Source organism: Felis catus, chromosome D4 (genome assembly GCF_018350175.1).
Source record: "Felis catus isolate Fca126 chromosome D4, F.catus_Fca126_mat1.0, whole genome shotgun sequence".
NCBI classification, from domain to species: Eukaryota; Metazoa; Chordata; class Mammalia; order Carnivora; family Felidae; genus Felis; species Felis catus.
Genome location: NC_058380.1, coordinates 4,013,802 through 4,031,075, shown reverse-complemented (window position 1 = coordinate 4,031,075; position 17,274 = coordinate 4,013,802). Strand labels below are relative to the sequence as shown.

Genomic DNA, 17,274 nt, shown 5'->3' with positions numbered 1-17,274 from the left:
GGAAAGCAATCCTTTCTAACACAAGCCTTGCTAACTCTAACACAGAGTCTAACACATTGACTCTGAGGGGTCGATGTCTGTGTGCAAAACAGAAAGCCACATGGTGGTCTTCGATTCTAACTTTCAAATGCCTGGAACCACCCACGTGGTGAAGGAGGTTGCAAAGGACGACTCGCTCTGGTGGAGCGAGTTTTGCTCATGTCTCGTGGGTGGGCGGACTTGTTCTTGGACCAGAGGCTCGGCGTGCACAATGAAGTCTCCAAGTCTGGTCATTTAGAAACAGAAACTAATGTGCATTGATCACCCACTCCATGAAGGCTGTTCTGCCCTTGTGGGAGCAGGTGAACCAGGTCTGCCTTAAAAGTCTGCCCTTCCTGGGGCGCCTGGGGGGCTCAGTCGGTTCAGCGTCCGACTTCGGCTCACGTCACGATCTCACTGTTCGTGGGTTCGAGCCCCGCGTCGGGCTGTGTGCTGACGGCTCAGAGCCTGGAGCCTGCTTTGGATTTTGTGCCTTCCTCTCTCTCTCTCTCTGCCCCTCCCCTACTTGTGCTCGCTCTCTCTCTCTCTCTCTCTCTCTCTCTCAAAAATAAATAATAAACATTAAAAGAACAAGGCCTGCCCTTCCTCTCCACCTGCCTCGGCCGGACACAGGAGCTCTAACTGCTATCCCTCATGCTGCAGAAACTATGGTGAGGCGGGAGGCACTATCCAGGACACGAGCTAAAGTCCTGCACTGAACCTCCCCATGCGTGGACGGGGACTTTGCTGGGAAGCATGAGGGTTGGAACTCGGCTCTTGAGTGGGTAGCTTGGAACACACCCCGGCGGTGTGCCCGGCAGCAGGCAGAGGTGCCGACAAAACACATTTGGGGTCTGCGTGCCTCCCTCCAAGCGGTGCGTCCGTGACTTGTCAGCTGGAGGGAAAAAAAAAAAACATAGATTTCAGCAACCTTGACCTTTCTCGCGTGTTTCCCTGGGTGTGTCGGGGCTGGATCAACCTTGACTTCGCTTCTTGTCCGGGAATCCAGAGAAGGCAGGAGCGGGCCTTGTAGTATGATTCCTGAGGGGCCCTTCCGGCTCAAACACGCGGCTCCCCACGACAAGTGAGCACGCTTCAAGGTCAGGCTGGTGGGAGCGAACGCGTGCCAGGCAGATCTGTAACAAGAGGACATAAAGAAACCTTTCCCATTCCCTTGACCGGCCAGCACCTCATGGCGCGGATTAGAAATCGCTTCCCCGAATAGAGTCGCCAGCTGCCAGCCACTTCCTTTGAAAATAAATCACTGACTACATCTTTTTACACCTGTCGAGATGTGATTTCCAGTAGCGCATCCAGTTGGCGGCTCTCATGCGCCTGTGAAAATAGGCAGAACCTAGATGCGTGGCCGGGCCTGGCGAGCTCCTGCCTGGGCGCAGACTGCCCCCTGGTGGGCGCTCAGGGAGGGACACAGCGAGCCTGTGGTCAGGCCAGGTCTGAAAGGGCTCCCCCCAAGAAATGAGCCCCCTGGGTGGGGGGGGGGGGTGTGGGAACCCGCTCCACAAGCCACGGGCAGGCCATGGGCTCCTGTTTCCACGTCCGGCCCTCCCTCCGGGGTGGGACTCGCCCTCACTCCAGCCAAGCACCACCTGCGACGCTCCTGCAGAGATGCTTCTGGGCCCTCTCTGGGCTCCAGAAACTTCCTGCTGGTTTTTTCTTCTCTCTTCTGTAGTTCTCTGCCTCTCTGTCTCTGTCTCTGTCTCTGCCTCTCTCTCTCTCCCACACACAGAGGACTGAATCCCAGGACGGAAAATCCCCACATACGAACCTATCTGTCAGCCCTCCCAGGGTAGGGTCACACTGGCCTTTGACCTCCAGTGCCTTTGGGCCATATCCCCCTGGGAGGAGCCAGCTGATAGCAGGGGCCTGCATGTTGGGGTTAGAACTAATGACCTAAGGTTTCGGGGGGCATTGCAGGGCCAGAGAGCAAAGCCAGAACATGCCACCCGTGTGGGACACGATTGCCCCACAGACCTGGCTGGACAGACTCTGCGGAGAGGTGGCGACGACAGCCAGGGAGCCGCGGCGTGTGGGGACATGGCCGGAGGAGCTGACTGTCTGACCTGCCATTGTTCCTTCTTCCAGGTGGGCGGGGACCTCAGGAAACACCTTCCAGGGCCTTCTCCTGTCCGCTCCCACCTTGACGGCCCGTGCCGACCACCCCCAGGTAAGCGCAGCAAGGTTAGGCATCACCGTCTGGGCGCGTTCGCACCCAGGGCCTGGCTCCCACGCGGGCCTCCCCTCTGCCCGGGGGTGGCTCCGTGTCTCCACGTGGACAGCTGGTCCTGCCGCTAAAAGCCCGTGGTGTGGGGCAGACCTGGAGAAGCAGGGGAAGCACCCTGGATTCTAGCAGAGCCCCCTCCTTGTCCGGGTGGCACCGGCCTCCACTCTCAGCGGCGCCTGCTGTCCCCGGGTCCCCGAGGGAGGGCCGCAGACTGTGAGAGGGGTGCCTAGGTTGTTAAACCCAGACGCCAGAAGGTCAGCGCCTTAGAGGGCCCGCAGTACTCAGTCCTGGAAGCACGGGGCCTGGGGCGTCCTGGGGGGCAGGACCGACGTGCCCCGCCAGACTCTTCGAGCAACCGCTCCTGGTAAAAGTGATCTGTTTACACACACGCTGAATCGGAGATTTTCTGAGTTCGAATATTCGTCAAAGACGAGCATTTCTGAGCCGAGAGGCCACCGTGGAGGGGTGAAGGGCGCAGAGGGGCAGAACATACAGGCACGTGCTGCCCGTGCTGTGACCTGCCAGGGCCCCGCACACCCCCGGGGGGCATGTGCGGTGGCCGGCAACCCCGGCCTGTGTCAGCCCCGAGGCACACGTGGGTAATCCAGGAAGACTTGGGTAGGACAGAGTGGCAGAGGGGGGACAGGGGTCCTGGGCTGCCCAGCCCCCGGTGAATGTCCCATCACACAGCTCTGTGCCTGAGCCGGCCCTGAGCAGGGCACTGGGACACAGGGGTGGGCGGCATCCTTTGTGGTGTGGGTGGGGTGCTGCTGCCCCCCCACACTTGACCCTGACCCTGACCCTGACCCTGACCCTGACCCTTCCAGACTCGGGGGCTCTGTAGGGACAGTGTCCTTTCTTCTGTTTGCTCAGGCTTCTGGAAGCCCCCAAGCGTGGGAAAGAGCAGGAGGGGACAGATCAGACCCCCTCAGTGGCCAACGGTGGTGTCCTGGGTACAACCGGGCAACAGCTCTCAGGATCCAAATGCAAGTGGCTTCTGCCCTGCTGCTGTGCACACTCACCACGACATGGGACACACCTGAGTGAAGGCTCCCTGTGCATCGGGTTCTTTGGAAAGGACCTCCAGGCAGGTGGTTTTCCGGGACGCTGACCCAGAGGGGGAGTCTAGGAGCGGGTGTCTGTCACCGAGGGAGCGTGTGTGTCGGGACTGGACGAAGGAAGGTGCCCAGCAGTGTCCCCGCAGGGGCTCTGGGGCCGGCAGGGCCCAGCAGGGCCCAGCAGGGCGGCAATGGCCAGACAGGCACAACCCTGTGTCCATCGGGACCATCCCGGCCTCTCGCAGGAGGCCCAGCTTAGGCCATGAAGCTCCTCTTTTGGGGCACTTCCCGTTCACCTCTGCTCACACGACCTCCATCCAAGTCTACCCTTCTCCTCCGCCTTCCCCCTCCTGGCTCCTCCTGGCCCCTCTCTCTCTCCCTCTCTCTTTCTCTCTACTCAGGTTCTTGCTATCCTATTGGCCGTTGGCAGAGACGATTCACCAGAAAGCTAGCAAGTATAGTCCTCAGTGCCCAGGGCTCGAATGGGCTCCCCCAAGATCCTGGAAGAGGATCTAACAACACAGTCACGTTGTTTACATAAAATGCCCCAAAGGAAGAGACCGTATCTGCGGTCTCTCAAGACAGCTGTCTCCTTCCCTCCGCGTTCCCCGGGGAGGACTGCTAAGATTCTGGGAAGGAAAGCTGTGCTGGGGCTGTGGACAGCCCCGGGGATGCGTCTACCTGGCCTCCTGTGTCTCCAGAGCATTCTTCAGCTCCCTCCAGCTGGACCACCACCCACTTTACTGAGCGTCCGGCTTGAGATGGGAAGGTGGCGGGAGATGATAGATAGATAGATAGATAGATAGATAGATGGATACATAGATAATAATAAATAGATGATAGATATATAGATAGTAGATGATAGATGGCTAGATGAATAGATGACTGGTGATACATGAGACAGATGATAGATGATGGATAGATGGATAGAAATGATGGACAGATGACTGATGATAGACAGAAGGTGGAGTGTCCCCTTGTGCCAGCTCTGGGGATGCGGATGTGCAGGAGGAACAGAGCGGGCGCGGGCCCATGGAAGCTGCGTCGCGGGGGAGCGGGGAGACCACCCGTCTGGAGGAGGGACCCCTGGCGGCCACGCGCCTGCACAGCAAAGGTTACACAATCAGAGGTGCGCGCTGCTGTGGCTTTTCCTTGACGGAAATCCCACAGAATGGAATTTGCCAGAATCGCCGTTTTCTTGAGCCAAACCTGTAGCCATCCCACAGTCAGGACCGTCTGCTGGTGGCGTCGCACGTTTTGCATCTCGCGACACGCCGGGCCCCGCTTTGGCTCCGTGCGCGCCTCGGCCGGAGGCGGCAACGGTGGTCCCGATGAAGTGTGCTTTCTCGGAGCCGGCTGGGCACATCGCGTGTGTGAGCTGCAGACCCGCGGGCTGAATCTGGCCCGGCCCGGGGGAAAGCCTCCAAAGATATTTGGTTCCCCGCTCAAGGGAGTCAGTCATCCGAGGTTTCCAGGACGTCCCTGGTATCCGTGTAAGGGAATGGCTTCGGGCGCAAACTACCCTGGGCTCTGTTCACTGCTGGGCACCCCCCACGCCAGCTGGGGACACAGGTTCCGGTTGTGGCGTTCGAGGCTGGGCTCTCCTGGATTCTTCTCCCGAGCAAGGCCTGGATCCCGCGTGTTCCTCTGCGTCATCCTGGGCCGATCACTGAGCCACTGTGGACGCGCCGGGCCCCCTTACGGCATTCTGCTGGCGACCACCCCATGAGCCATCCCGAGAACACTGGGTCGACACCACTTGGCCTCGAACAGAGGAACCCAACCTTCTGGAACTCGGGTCTGGCTCTGATCCTCATCTTCCTGTCCCAGGTCCCCAGTGGTTCCGTGTTTCCCGGGTCACACAGGGTGGTGAGTCACAGACCTACCTCCCGGTGCACCCAGAGACACTGTCAATGCCCGTGGCCCTGGGCCCCTTCCAGACCAGTGGAGCTGAGCTCTGGGAATAGAGGCAGGGCACCTGCAGTTTTAAGGCTCCATTGAAGACTCTACAGGGCAGAGGTGCCTGGGTGGCTCCATCGGTCAAGCGTCTGACTCTTGATGTCAGCCTAGGTCGTGATCTCACGATTCGTGGGATCGAGCCCCTCCGTCGGGCTCTGCGCTGACGTTGCAGAGTCTGCTTGGGATTCTCTCTCTCCCTCCCTCTCTGCCCAACCCCCCCCCCCCACCTCATGTTCTCTGCCAAAATAAGAAAATGTACATCTAAAAGAACTCTATGGTGCAGTCAGGCCTAAGGAACAGGGGTGTTAGATCAAGAAAGCTGAGTCAGCCTCTTTTCCGAGTCATGGCCTTTCATTTGTGAAATGAGAGATTAATGATGACAGCTGTCTCAGAAGTTGGTTGTTTTTAGCCTTAAACTAGAAGGTACGCCTGAAAGCATTTGCCACCTGTGAAAAGTACCGATGGAGTATCTATGACAGAGCCCTGCGTCCCAAACTAGTGTCCCAGGCCAGCTCGCACGTTTGCCCAGGCGGACAACGCTCAGGCGTTCACGCCTCATTCGGCGTTCTTACCATGAAGCCCTCTGTGCGCTGGTCTGTCAGTGCCCAGAGGTGCCATAGGGCATCATCGCTTAGGTGTTCACCCTTCTGACCCTTGAGGGCTGACCTTGATGTTTTCCCAAAGCCAGAAGCGGGGAGAGGGGAGACGAGAACACCCACGGAGTCCAACGCCACTCTCGAGTGCCATGGACGGACGCGGTGTCTACCTGCTTTCTCTCCCAGCGATGCTTCCGAGAGCCACCCAGTGGCCTACGCTGTGTGCCCAGGCCGGGGAGGCATCCCTCCCTGTCCACCAGCAGTGCGGGGCGTTGCTTCTAAGACCCACTGTGGCCCCAGGGGCCCACATGAGGGAAAACGTATCTGTCGTGAAGTCCGCTCTGCCGGTTGGTCTGGTTTCTCAGGGGCGGGAGGACTGATAGTCGTTGCAAACATCCAATTCCACGGAGAAAGTGCCGGCAGGTCTGCAGAGAACGGGCCCCTGTTCTTGGGCCTCTGTGCTGGGCACCTGGCCAGCGTCCCGGGAGCCAGAGTAGGGGCAGGAGAAGCAGGCCTTTCATCGCAGACTGAAAAGGGACGATCCAGACGTTGGGGGTTGTGCGGGACGGGGGCTCACTTGGGGGGTGGGAGGGGAGACCCCTTCTGCATACCTGGGACCAGTGACCGAGTGGGTTAATAACAGAAAGTGATTTTCGTGCTAAAAGGAGCATTAGGAGCCCAAGAAGCTCAGGAACAAAAAGATACCAGTTTATCACAGTCGCACCCACACGGTCCTGGGGGGACATTGCAAAACAATGCGGGCCCCACTGGCCGACTCTGGGCCCTGTATTTGCAGACAGAGATAGAGAGAAGTGGGGGCTCCAGATGGACTGACTCTCCCACCCTACATCAGAAAGCAGCCGTGGGAGACCACCGCTCGTGCACAAGAGCGCCCAGGAAAGACCTGGAGGCAGACTGTTACGGAATGGGGCGGGGGGTATCTTACTCGCTTTTAAGGGAAGAGAGTCTCAGAGCGAACACGGGTCTAGGTGTTTTGATGGCAGAAATAAAGTCAATTAAAATGGCTACATGTTCCCCCCAGGCTTTCACTGGGCACTGCTTTTCTTCGGGGGGAATCTCCCCGGCGTGATCCTGCCCATCCCGGGGCAGGTGTCCACTGGCGGTGAGGCTGTGGCCTCCCTTCCACCTCCCCTCAGCCCCACGTCAGGAGGGGAAGGACTCCCAGCAGCTAGTCCCAACCAGGGAGTGTTTACAGCACTGGATTCCGGCACATTCTGGCATCCTCAACGGCCTCTGGAAATTCACGATGTCCTCTGATACAGACGCCGGCCGGCTCTTTATCGTGGTGAACGAAGAAGAGTCGTTTACGGACAATTTGTGTTTTTCCCTCACTGTCCCACGGTTTAACGATAGTCGTGGAAAACTGAGTCATCTCCAGACCTCAAAGGCTGCAGAGGCATCATGTCTTACGACTCATGGCTTTGGTAAAATAACGCCTAGCTAAAAAAAATAGCTCCCGGAACCTTCCCGGCTGAGTGGCATGTGGGCAGAGAGCGTCACCTGCTCAGCTGACGCCCCGCCAGGGGGCGATGACCAGCAGCCCCCGGCCAGTGAGACGGACTTGAGACCAGCACAGACGGGTGGGCTCGGCGCAGGGTGTGCTGGGAGCCCGGGCGATCTTACTGGATTGGGTGGTGGCGTCTCCGGAAAAGTGTGCTTTTCCCTCTGGGCGAGTTTTGCAAAACTCCAAAATAATAAGAGCTCTATGTAACGAAACACCACGTTATGTGGCCTGGGCCCTCCAGGTGATCAAGATTTTCTTTTCTGGGAAGGGGTGATTGATTATGTGTGTTCTGGGCTGCGTGTGTGTGTGTGTGTGGAGAGATAGAGAGAGACAACATGGTGTGTAAACAGCCAATATTAGAGATCAGGACGGGGCTGGTTCTTCAGCTAATAACTCGGATAACTGAGCTCAAGGACACGCGCTGAGGGTCCCCGTGCGATGCCTCCGTTGTGCAGTCTCCCAGCGTGTGCGAAGAACACCGGCCCCATCTTGCTAACAGACGCTGAGCACAACAGTGGGTCTGTGGTCAAAGAGGTCGGGAAAATGCTGAGCCGGCCAGAATGTGTGAAAAGGTCTTTGTGGCAAAGTCCTCGAAGTCTGAGTGGGCCACCAGGCCCCGGGCCCCTTATGCAGGGAGGGCTGAGCCGGGCGTCCCAGCTGTTCCATCAGGGAAAGTTCTGGTCGCACAGCACAGGCTCACAGGTGCAGGAAGCCCCATGGGGGTGCTTCCTCGGCCTCTCTGGGGGCGCGCAGGGGGGCAGGAGGGGGCAGGGCTGGGGCCTCACCTCCGCCTGGCTCACGTCGCCTGAGGAAGCGCGGTGACTTAGGGGGACCCGCTGCCCCCGAAGCAGCGACGGGTTCTGCAACTGCCGACGGGCCTGCGTCTACGCGCTCACGGGTGTCGGCGCGGGAGGGCGGGCGAGCCTCATCTGAGTTTCGGGCCCCACCGTGGTTGGTGCCGGGGACCAGCTGTCTGTTTTGTTCTCTGTTGCCACGTCTTGGGCACGTACTGCTTCCAGAGCAGCAGGCCCCGGGCCGTTTGGCAGTCCGTCCTTCCGCTCTCGTGGCCGTCCCGCTCCCAGGGCCACCAAGGGAGTGTGAGGCCAGCCCACCCAGGCCCCCGAACCTCTGCCTGCCGGAGCACGGGACCGTCAGTGGGACCGGGGGGAAGGCTGGTGGCCAGGAGAGGCTTAGACGAAAACAGCCGCCGGCGCATCCTGAGGCGGGACAACTGCCCCACGCTGGCGGCGAAGGGGTCACGTGGGGTGTGGTTCAGTGTGCGGTGTGTGTGCGTGTACACGCGAGCGGTGTGCAGGCGTGTATATGGTGGGCACCCGTGTGCCCGTGGACATGTGAGTGGCGTGTAGGCGTGTATGTTGTGTGTGTGCAAGGTGTGTGCACATGTACATGTGAGCGGTGTGCAGGTGTGTACGTGGCATGCATGCGTGTGCAAGGGGTGTGCACATGTACACGTGAGAGGTGTGTAGGCCTGTATATGGTGGGCACACGTGTGCCTGTGGACATGTGAGCAGCGTGTATGTGGTGTGTGCAAGGTGTATGCACGTGTACACGTGAGAGGTGTGCAGGTGTGTACGTGGCATGCATGCGTGCGCAAGGGGTGTGCATGTGTACATGTGAGCAGTGTGCAGGCGTGTATATGGTGCGCACACGTGTGCCCGTGGACATGTGAGCGGCATGTAGGCGTGTATGTGGTGTGTGTGTGCAAGGTGTGTGCACGTGTACACGTGAGAGGTGTGCAGGTGTGTATGTGGTGTGCGCGTGCAAGGGGTGTGCACGTGTACACGTGAGCGGTGTGCAGGTGTGTATATGCTGGGCACACATGTGCCCGTGGACATGTGAGCGGCGTGTAAGGTGTGTATGTGGTGTGTGTGTGCAAGGTGTGTGCACGTGTACACGCGAGCGGTGTGTAGGCGTGTACGTGGTGCACGAGTGTGTATATGTGGTGTGTGCATGTGAGCGGTGTCTAGGTGTGTGCGTGGTGTGCATGTGTGTGTACACTTGAGCGGTGTGTAGGCGTGTACAAGGCGTGCATGTGCACATAGGAGGCGCTTGCTGTGTACATGTGAGCGGTGTGTGGACACGTACGTGGTGTGCACGTGCACGTATGAGGCACGTGCACATGTAACGTGAGCTGTGTGTAGGTGTGTACATGGTGTGCACGTGCACGTATGAGTGTGCACACATGTAATGTGAGCAGCAGCGTGTAGGCGTGTATGTGGTATGCATGCTTGTGTACGGGAGTCTGTGAGCGTGTGGCACCCTGGAGAAAACAGGGGGAGATGAGGGCTCCGGAATCCCCTCCTCGGCTCCCCCGGTGCTCCCTAAGCAATCTTCACAAAGACAGAGCTTGCGACCCCGGAGCGCTGCTTTGGCACCCACCGGGACTTCTGGGTCAGGGTCAGGCCCTCTTCCGTCAGGGTCAGGCCCTCCGTGTGTGGAACCCACGAGCACGGTCACGGCTGGCCAGGGCCCCCTTGGCAGGCATCTGCAGCTCAAGCTCACGGACCCGTCCGAGGATTCTGTGTGTGTCCATCCTTCCAGGACGCAACTGGGAACTTCACAAGAAAACGCACACACACACACACACACACACAGTTGCTGTTTAACAGTTTATTTGAGAGTGCATCCTACCACATTCCAGTAACATCCACGAAAAGAATCATCAAACCAATTTAAAACTTTTATTTAAAAAAAAAAAATCACAGTTAAAAAGTCCAGTGACAAAAAGCAGTTCTTGAGATGGAGGAAGAATACTGATGATCCGGTCGAGTGTGCTCTGTGGGGCGATGGGGCCCGAGAGCCCAGCAGGCACCTCCACACGTGCAGATCCAGACGGAGCAGCGGCCGCCGGGCAGGGGACGAAGTGAAGTCGCCACCAAGGCTGGTGACAGCCCGTGTGGGGACACGCTCAGAGGAGAAACGAGTAATCGTTTCCAGAAACCTCAGTCCCGCCGTGGGGGAACGCAGTGTCCACGGCGTCAGCAGACAAATGGTTCTGGCCAGAACAGGCTGGCTGTCCTCCGTCCGTGAGGCCCCTCTGTTCCCGCTAAACAAGGCCCCCCAGGTAAAGGCACAGGGAGTGCGCGTGACCCTGTGGCAGGGCAGACGCGCGGTGAGTAGTCCTTCCCCTCCAGACTTGGGTCATGTCACCGAGCCTTCCACGTGCGGCCCCGCGACAGACACGCTCCGGCACCTGAAGGGTACCCGCAGCTCAGCGCCGGGGCCTCTGGTCCAGATGTCACCCCACGTCATCCAGCCCATGGCAGCTAATCCTAACTTTACTGGTATATGAGGGCCAGTGATTCGTGTAAGCCCAAACCCTGCTCAGGGGTTCACTACGCCTAGGGAACTAGCAGAGAATTCCTCGTCTCGCACCTTCAACCCAAAGTCACACTCAGGCATACTTGCGGTGAGGGTCAGGGTCTGCGGCTTTATTAGGAATTAACACACTCTTAGGAGGCTCGCGTTTAGAGGGCCTTGGCCACCAGCTTGTCCTCCCTGCTGTGAACACAGAAAGGGCTGGGGAACTCTGGCGACACCCTCTCTCTGGCGGAGGGGAGCTCGGACCTCACTCAGGAGATGAGGACCCGTGGCGTCCTGCTGTCTGTCCTCGCTCAGGCCCACGGTGACAGACATCACGGCCCTCCACCGCCTGCACTTTTATTTACCAGTCCCCTGAAAGCACGGTCTTGGGAGAGTATGCGGGAGAGAGGCTGTTTCAGGGGAAAGGAAGCCAAGCCGGTCCGTGCCGAGAGCCCCCTTGTCCACGCAGGTGTGCGTCTTCCGTCTGAGATCACACAGAGCAAATGCAGTCTCCAAACTTTTTATCCCCTTTAACTGACTACATGCTTGGATTTTGTGTTTTCAGCCTCAAAGGACTTGTGTCACCAGGGCAGCTTTTCGGTGGCAGGGCTCCTTCCATCTTTCGACCGGTCGGAGCCAAGTTCTGGAGGCAGCCAGCTCCCCTCTGCTCCCCTTCCCTCCACCGCAGACGGCAAGGCCAGCCGCACCCCTGGCCGCGGAGAACGGCACACGGGACGCCTCCAGGCTGCCAGATCTTCCGATGCAGAAACAGATCCTGAACGTAACCTGCCACGAAATCACACCGCGCAGACAAGAAACACAAAGGGATCCTTCCCCGGGCCCTCTGACCCTGCTGTCCTTCTTCCCGGGCTCTCCCGGTAGGGGCTGCTTTGTGGAGGGTGTGTTCTGGGACAGGCTTTGGGGACAACGGTCACAGGCGTGCTCCACACGAGGCCGGCTCCCCTGGCAGCAGACGCAGGTGGAAACTCTCGAAATCCACGCACTGGGCTGGCTTTGCTGTGACCCCTCGTCTGCTCCCAAGGCGGCCACGGAGGGCGTGGGGCCGTTAATTGACCACGTCGTAGTAATAATTGCGTAGACGCAGTTCCACGGCTGCGAATCCGGGCCTGCTCTCCACCCTGGAAAGGGAAGACGCACATTATTGTCCGTCCACGCGCTGTGGCAAAAGCCCCTCCGGCAGGTGGAGTGGAGGTGGCTGCGCCCCCTGCTGGTTCCTCCAGAGCCTGCGCGTCCCTGCTCCCCGCGCCCGGGGACCAGGAGCCCCTGGCGGAATACAGTCAGGCCCACGTGGCCTGCAGGACCCGATCCCCAGGTGACTCGTGTCCACCTTCAAGTTGGAGACGTTTTGCACGGGGAGCCGAGATCTTTCGCCCCCAGTTCAGAGACCTGTGATCCAGCAAAATAGGACATGCCTAAAAATACTTAGTGGGTCAATGGGCTGAAGACCTATATTTCAAGTTGGACTCATAATCTTGCTAAAAATGGACACAATTTAAGCTCTCCCCCTGCCCCCATCGGATGGCTCTGGGCTTTCTGGGACCGTGGGATGATATGGGTTCATATTAAACTCAAAGCCAAAGACGCGGGCACTGACGGTCACAAACCCACAAGGCGAACTTCTCTGTCACTGCTGAGGGTGGGAAATGACCTCAGTTTGTAACTTCTCCTCTGCTTTCTCCAATATGACAAACGTGTAGAGACGCCTCCGCTTTCTCCAATATGACAGGATCAGCCGGAAGCAAGTAGTTCTCAAAACTCTTGAGAATCTATCCCGGTGTGGAAGTGATTTTGCTTGTATCGCAAGATTTTTGGCTATAATGCCAGCGGGTAAGTTTGCCCGGTAAGGGAAACAGAGCTTGAGGTTAAACTGGGTGAAGTGTCCACACTGAAACTGTCACTTGCTCCAGGTCTGACGGGCCGGGGGGCAGGCTCACGGGGACCCAGAATCACTCTCCACTGTAGGGAGAGTGGTTTCTACAGAACCGAAACGGGTTTTGTCAAACGGCATCAACATAAATGGTTTCGCTTGCAGCTTTTAAGAGCCAGGAGAAACCATAATGACCTGCTGGGACTTATCAGCAGTCTGTGGTCATGGCTGGGGACACAGGCCATCTTGGGCTTCATGGTGGGGGTCATGCCTCTGGCCACCAGGTTGTGTTCAAGATGGGGTGGTGGCCCAGCCCGGGTGCAGGAGCATGTGTGAGACCTGTGTCTAGACGGACAGACAGGCTCCCTCCTCCTACGGTCTAAGAGCACAACCTCATCACCTTTGCAAAACAGAACATTCCGCTGCAAGTATGGGGGCCCAGATGCACAGAGCCCCCTTTGAATCTTTCTCTGGGGGTTTCATCCACCCGGCAGCCGGGCACCAAGCGAAGGAAGCGATGCAGGGCTACAGGCTGGCCCTCCGCAGACACCTGCTCAGGCTGTATGTAGATCTCTCCTCTACACTGTGGGAGAGGCCGCCCCAAGGAGTAAGGATGATGTGGGGCTTCAGCGAGTGTGGCCAAGCGTCCTGTACGTGTGCCAGGTTCCCGTCTGTCCCCGCCTGCCCGCATCTGCTTCCCCAGGCCTCGGGGTGCTTTCTGTACTCGGGCCCTCGTGCCGGGGGCCCCTCTTTCCTCGTGGCCTGCGCCCCTGCCCCTCATCCTGCCGTCCAGAACTCCACTCCCTGACAGAGGCCACGGTGGATCTCTAGCAGAAAGATGGTCCCACAACCTCCCACGGGGGCTGCACGGCACCTATCAAATACGCAACCACATGCTTATATGGGGTGGATTTGTGGCTTGTCTGCCTCGCGACAGCCCGTGCTCCCCCCAGCCCAGAGTAGCAACCACCCCGGAAAGTGTCAGCCGGTGTGTATGTGGAGGGGGGTCATAGGTGTGTCAGTGATAAGTCTCCAAGCGTGTACAAATATATACAAGTGTCCTCTCTACCTACCCATCTCTATCCATCTGTCATGTACTGATTGACTCATTTTCTATCAGTCATCCTTGTCCATCATCAATCAATCTGTCCATCCCTCCAACATCCATCCATCCATCTAGATCTTTCTATCACGTATGTATGCATATATGTATGTATCTATCCATATATCATCTATGTATCTATCATCTATCTATCTATAATCTGTCTATCTATCTATCTATCTATCTATCTACAAGTCTATCAGCCACACTGGTGAAGGTAGCTGACTGTTTAGAACAGAGAAAGAATGGAAACAAAAAAGCCTCAAAAAGCCTAGAGAATGTACAGGGCTCGTTTGTATTCACTTCACTGACTCCACCAAGTTCTGGAAGCTCTGTGAGCCTCTGTGCCTCCAAGCACCTGCTCCTTCTATGAGTAAGCACCCGCACACATGTGTCCCCTGTGTAGTCCCCCTGGGCCGTGTCCTCAGCCCTGAAAGGCCATCGGACTCCTCCCCTTCTGTGAACACACAACAGAATGCACTAATTTCCTGGCTTACCTGCGGCCTGTTCGCCCCTCTCTTCAACTGCAGGCTCCAGCAGGGGCTGGGCTTTCCCTGAGGCCTGCTGACCCCCTGCCTGGTGCTGGGATGGAGGCTTGCACACGGCACCTCCAGTGGGGAGAGTGGCCACGTGGGTGCTCAGGGGAGGGGGGCTCTCAGGGGAGGGGGCGCTCAGAGGAGGGGGCTGTCAGGGGAGGAGACCCTCAGGGGAGGGGACTCTCAGGGGAGAGGAATCTCAGGGGAGGGGGGCTCTGGAGGGGGCGCTCAGAGGAGGGGGCTCTCAGGGGAGGGGACTCTCAGGGGAGGGGTGCTCAAGGGAGGGGGCTCTTAGGGGAGGGAGGCTCTGGAGGGAGCTCTCAGGGGAGGGGGCTCTGGAGGGGGCGCTCAGAGGAGGGGGCTCTCAGGGGAGGGGACTCTCAGGGGAGGGGGCACTCAGGGGAGGGGACTCTGGGGAGGGGGCTCTCAGGGGAGGGGGCGCTCAGAGGAGGGGGCTGTCAGGGGAGGAGACTCTCAGGGGAGGGGACTCTCAGGGGAGAGGAATCTCAGGGGAGGGGGGCTCTGGAGGGGGTGCTCAGAGGAGGGGCTCTCAGGGGAGGGGACTCTCAGGGGAGGGGGCGCTCAAGGGAGGGGGCTCTTAGGGGAGGGAGGCTCTGGAGGGAGCCCTCAGGGGAGGGGGCTCTCAGGGGAGGGGGCTCTCAGGGGAGGGGGCTCTCAGAGGGAATGGACTTGGCCCTGAGCAGAGCCGGGACCAGGGACAAGGATGGTCCAGGCAATGTCGCCCTGTTGCTCGTGTTTGCTGATCTTTAAGCAGCACTTGGGGCTCCATCTAGATCATTCCCGACCTCAGACATCCTAAATGTCCCAGACTTTTCTCCCTTAGGCCGCCGCCCTATTTTTCAGCGTGAAGAGCCCCAACTTCTCCCGATTCACCAGGCCTTTTCCCCCTGGCATCTCTACGTACAGGACCTGCAAGGAGTCTGTGAAACCCTTCTAGCTGAAGCCCCCAGTCCCGCTCCCCGTGTGTCCTCCCTGGGTTCCACAGTGCACCCAGGCCCCCAGCGTGACCTCTGCAGGTACCTCTCTGAGCACCCCACTCCCCTCTGCAAAGCGGGAGGGCTGGGGGGGATGTCCGCCTACTCAGGGTTCGGTTCCCCACCCCAGACACACCATGGAGCCCAGGGGACAGCCAGGTGAACAGAGATGCTGGCGGCCGGGGGCAGGCGTCCCCCCGGGGGTAGCCAGACCCGCTCCTGGAGCCACGCCCAAGGAAACGGTGCCTTTCCGTTCAGTGGTGCATCGTGGGACTGCTGACATTCAGACCGAGCCTCTGATCATCGCCTGCCCCCACCCCCACCCCCTGCCCTGTTTCAAGTCACTGATAGAAACACTCCAACCTTCAGAAACACAGCTTTGTTGGAAAAGCAATCAAAGACCGATGAGGAGTCATTTCTAATTTCAGGCTGTGGGCGGTCATCACTCCCGTCAAGTTGGCTGATACTGGGGCTGGTTCCGGGCGACGTGGGTCTCACCAGAGAGCACGCGGGGATTGGAGTGATGGGGACGAGACATCCCTGCGCGTCGGCCTCACTCAGACCCTCCTGAAACCTCTAGGTGAGCACGGACACTGGGGGGTCGAGCCCTCCGAGAGAACAGGACTCCCTTTGTCACGGCTCCGGTGAGTTCCCAGGACAACTGTCTCCCTGCACGTCCTCCCTCCGTGGACCAAGCCGGCAGAGACCGTGGGAGCGGCTGTACGTGTGCAGGTATCCAGCGGGGACAGAATGTCGCCTGCCCCTGATGCCCGGGTCACAGGAGCCACGCGCCCAGTGCTGAGGGGACCCCGGAGCCAAGCTGGACGTCCGCCTGCCTCGCTCACCCCGCTGGGCACATCCCCCAAGCCCGCACCCGTCCTGATCCCTCCCACCCACCCCTCCACTCCTTACTGGCAACACACAGGACAACCGACAGAAATAAAGGTGTCAGCATTAGCAAATGCCACAATGCTCACTTCAACCATCGCCCTGCGAGTTTATCTGAATTTGAGGCTTTTCCGTTTGTCTCAGAATCACTTAAAGGGTGTTCTTCCCCGAGGAAGTGAACGCTTCCACAGGAAGGCCCAGGCAGGAGGGAGAGCACATCCGGGAAATGCCCCCTTCTACCAAGTGCCCTCCCCAGGGCTGCACCTGACCCGAGGCCTCGGACTGTGGCTGGGGGTCACCTGACCCAGCGTCCCCGGGATGGAGAGGTCGCTTAGGCCAGAGGCTGGGACGAGCGCATGGAAGAAGGCCGCAGTGAGCTCGTTTCCGACCTGGGCGTCAGCTCCCAGCGGATCCTCGCAGCCTGTGGGGTCCCCACGGCCCAGCGGCGTGCACCGGAAGCCAGGACAAGCCTGCGCCGTTCCCAGCGGCCTCATCGGGCCTCCGCCAGAGGCCCTTCCCCTGCACGGTGTCCGCAGCGGCAGGCTGGGAGACCTCCGCCCTCTCCCTTCGGGGCCGCCCCTGGGTCACTTCCAGAGAACGACGGCATCCCTTCCACTCCCAATGTGGCTGTGGCGGACGATGCTCCCGGGAGGTAGAGAACCCCAGGTGGCATCTGAAAGCGCTTGGAACATCCCTCAACATCAGCCGGGTATCTGGGAGCAGGTCTGACCCTGAGGTGGTAAAGCCCATGGCAGGTACGTGAGCTCCTCTGCATCGTGGACCCGCATCGTGTCTGGGCTGCGAGGGCTCCCAGGCACATGCCAGGGCCAGAGACACGGGGGCCACGGCTCGCGGTTTCCCCATGACCCACTCACAGGCCGCCCCTGTGGGCAAGGTCAAGGGCCACTTCCTGATTCTCAGGCGTGATGCGCTTCTCTCCCTGCTGAGCTGCCTACGACGTCACCTGTGGTCCCCCAGGCAGGACGCAGGACGCACTCGGTAGACTCAGAGGCCACTTTGCAAGGTCTGAGTCGCTTCCGGGGAAGGGCTCCCTCGGCCCATCCACCCGTGACCTGGACAACACCCATGGTCTTGCCGCACTATGAAGGTGGTCAGGAACCAGGCGAGTACAACATTGTCCCC

The 17,274-nt window shown here is 59.2% G+C and overlaps 2 protein-coding genes across 8 annotated transcripts in view; one reads left to right on the top strand and one right to left on the bottom strand.

The window, feature by feature from the left end:
- The window catches only part of AUH (AU RNA binding methylglutaconyl-CoA hydratase), a 362,269-nt gene extending 349,822 nt beyond the window's left edge, over positions 1-12,447 (top strand). For 5 of the 6 annotated variants that reach the window (XM_045043299.1, XM_045043298.1, XM_045043297.1 and 2 more), the window contains 2 exons: positions 2,122-2,203; positions 11,288-12,447. In XM_045043299.1, coding sequence (XP_044899234.1) covers positions 2,122-2,203; positions 11,288-11,604 — 399 coding nt within the window. In that variant the 3' untranslated portion in view covers positions 11,605-12,447. Of the gene's footprint in view, positions 1-2,121; positions 2,204-3,133; positions 3,348-11,287 lie in introns of all 6 variants that reach the window. The other variant, XM_023243254.2, reaches the window with a different exon arrangement.
- The window catches only part of SYK (spleen associated tyrosine kinase), an 84,936-nt gene continuing 77,676 nt past the window's right edge, over positions 10,015-17,274 (bottom strand). For both annotated transcript variants that reach the window (XM_023243250.2, XM_023243249.2), the window contains one exon: positions 10,015-11,861. In XM_023243250.2, coding sequence (XP_023099018.1) covers positions 11,789-11,861 — 73 coding nt within the window. In that variant the 3' untranslated portion in view covers positions 10,015-11,788. The remainder of the gene's footprint in view (positions 11,862-17,274) is intronic.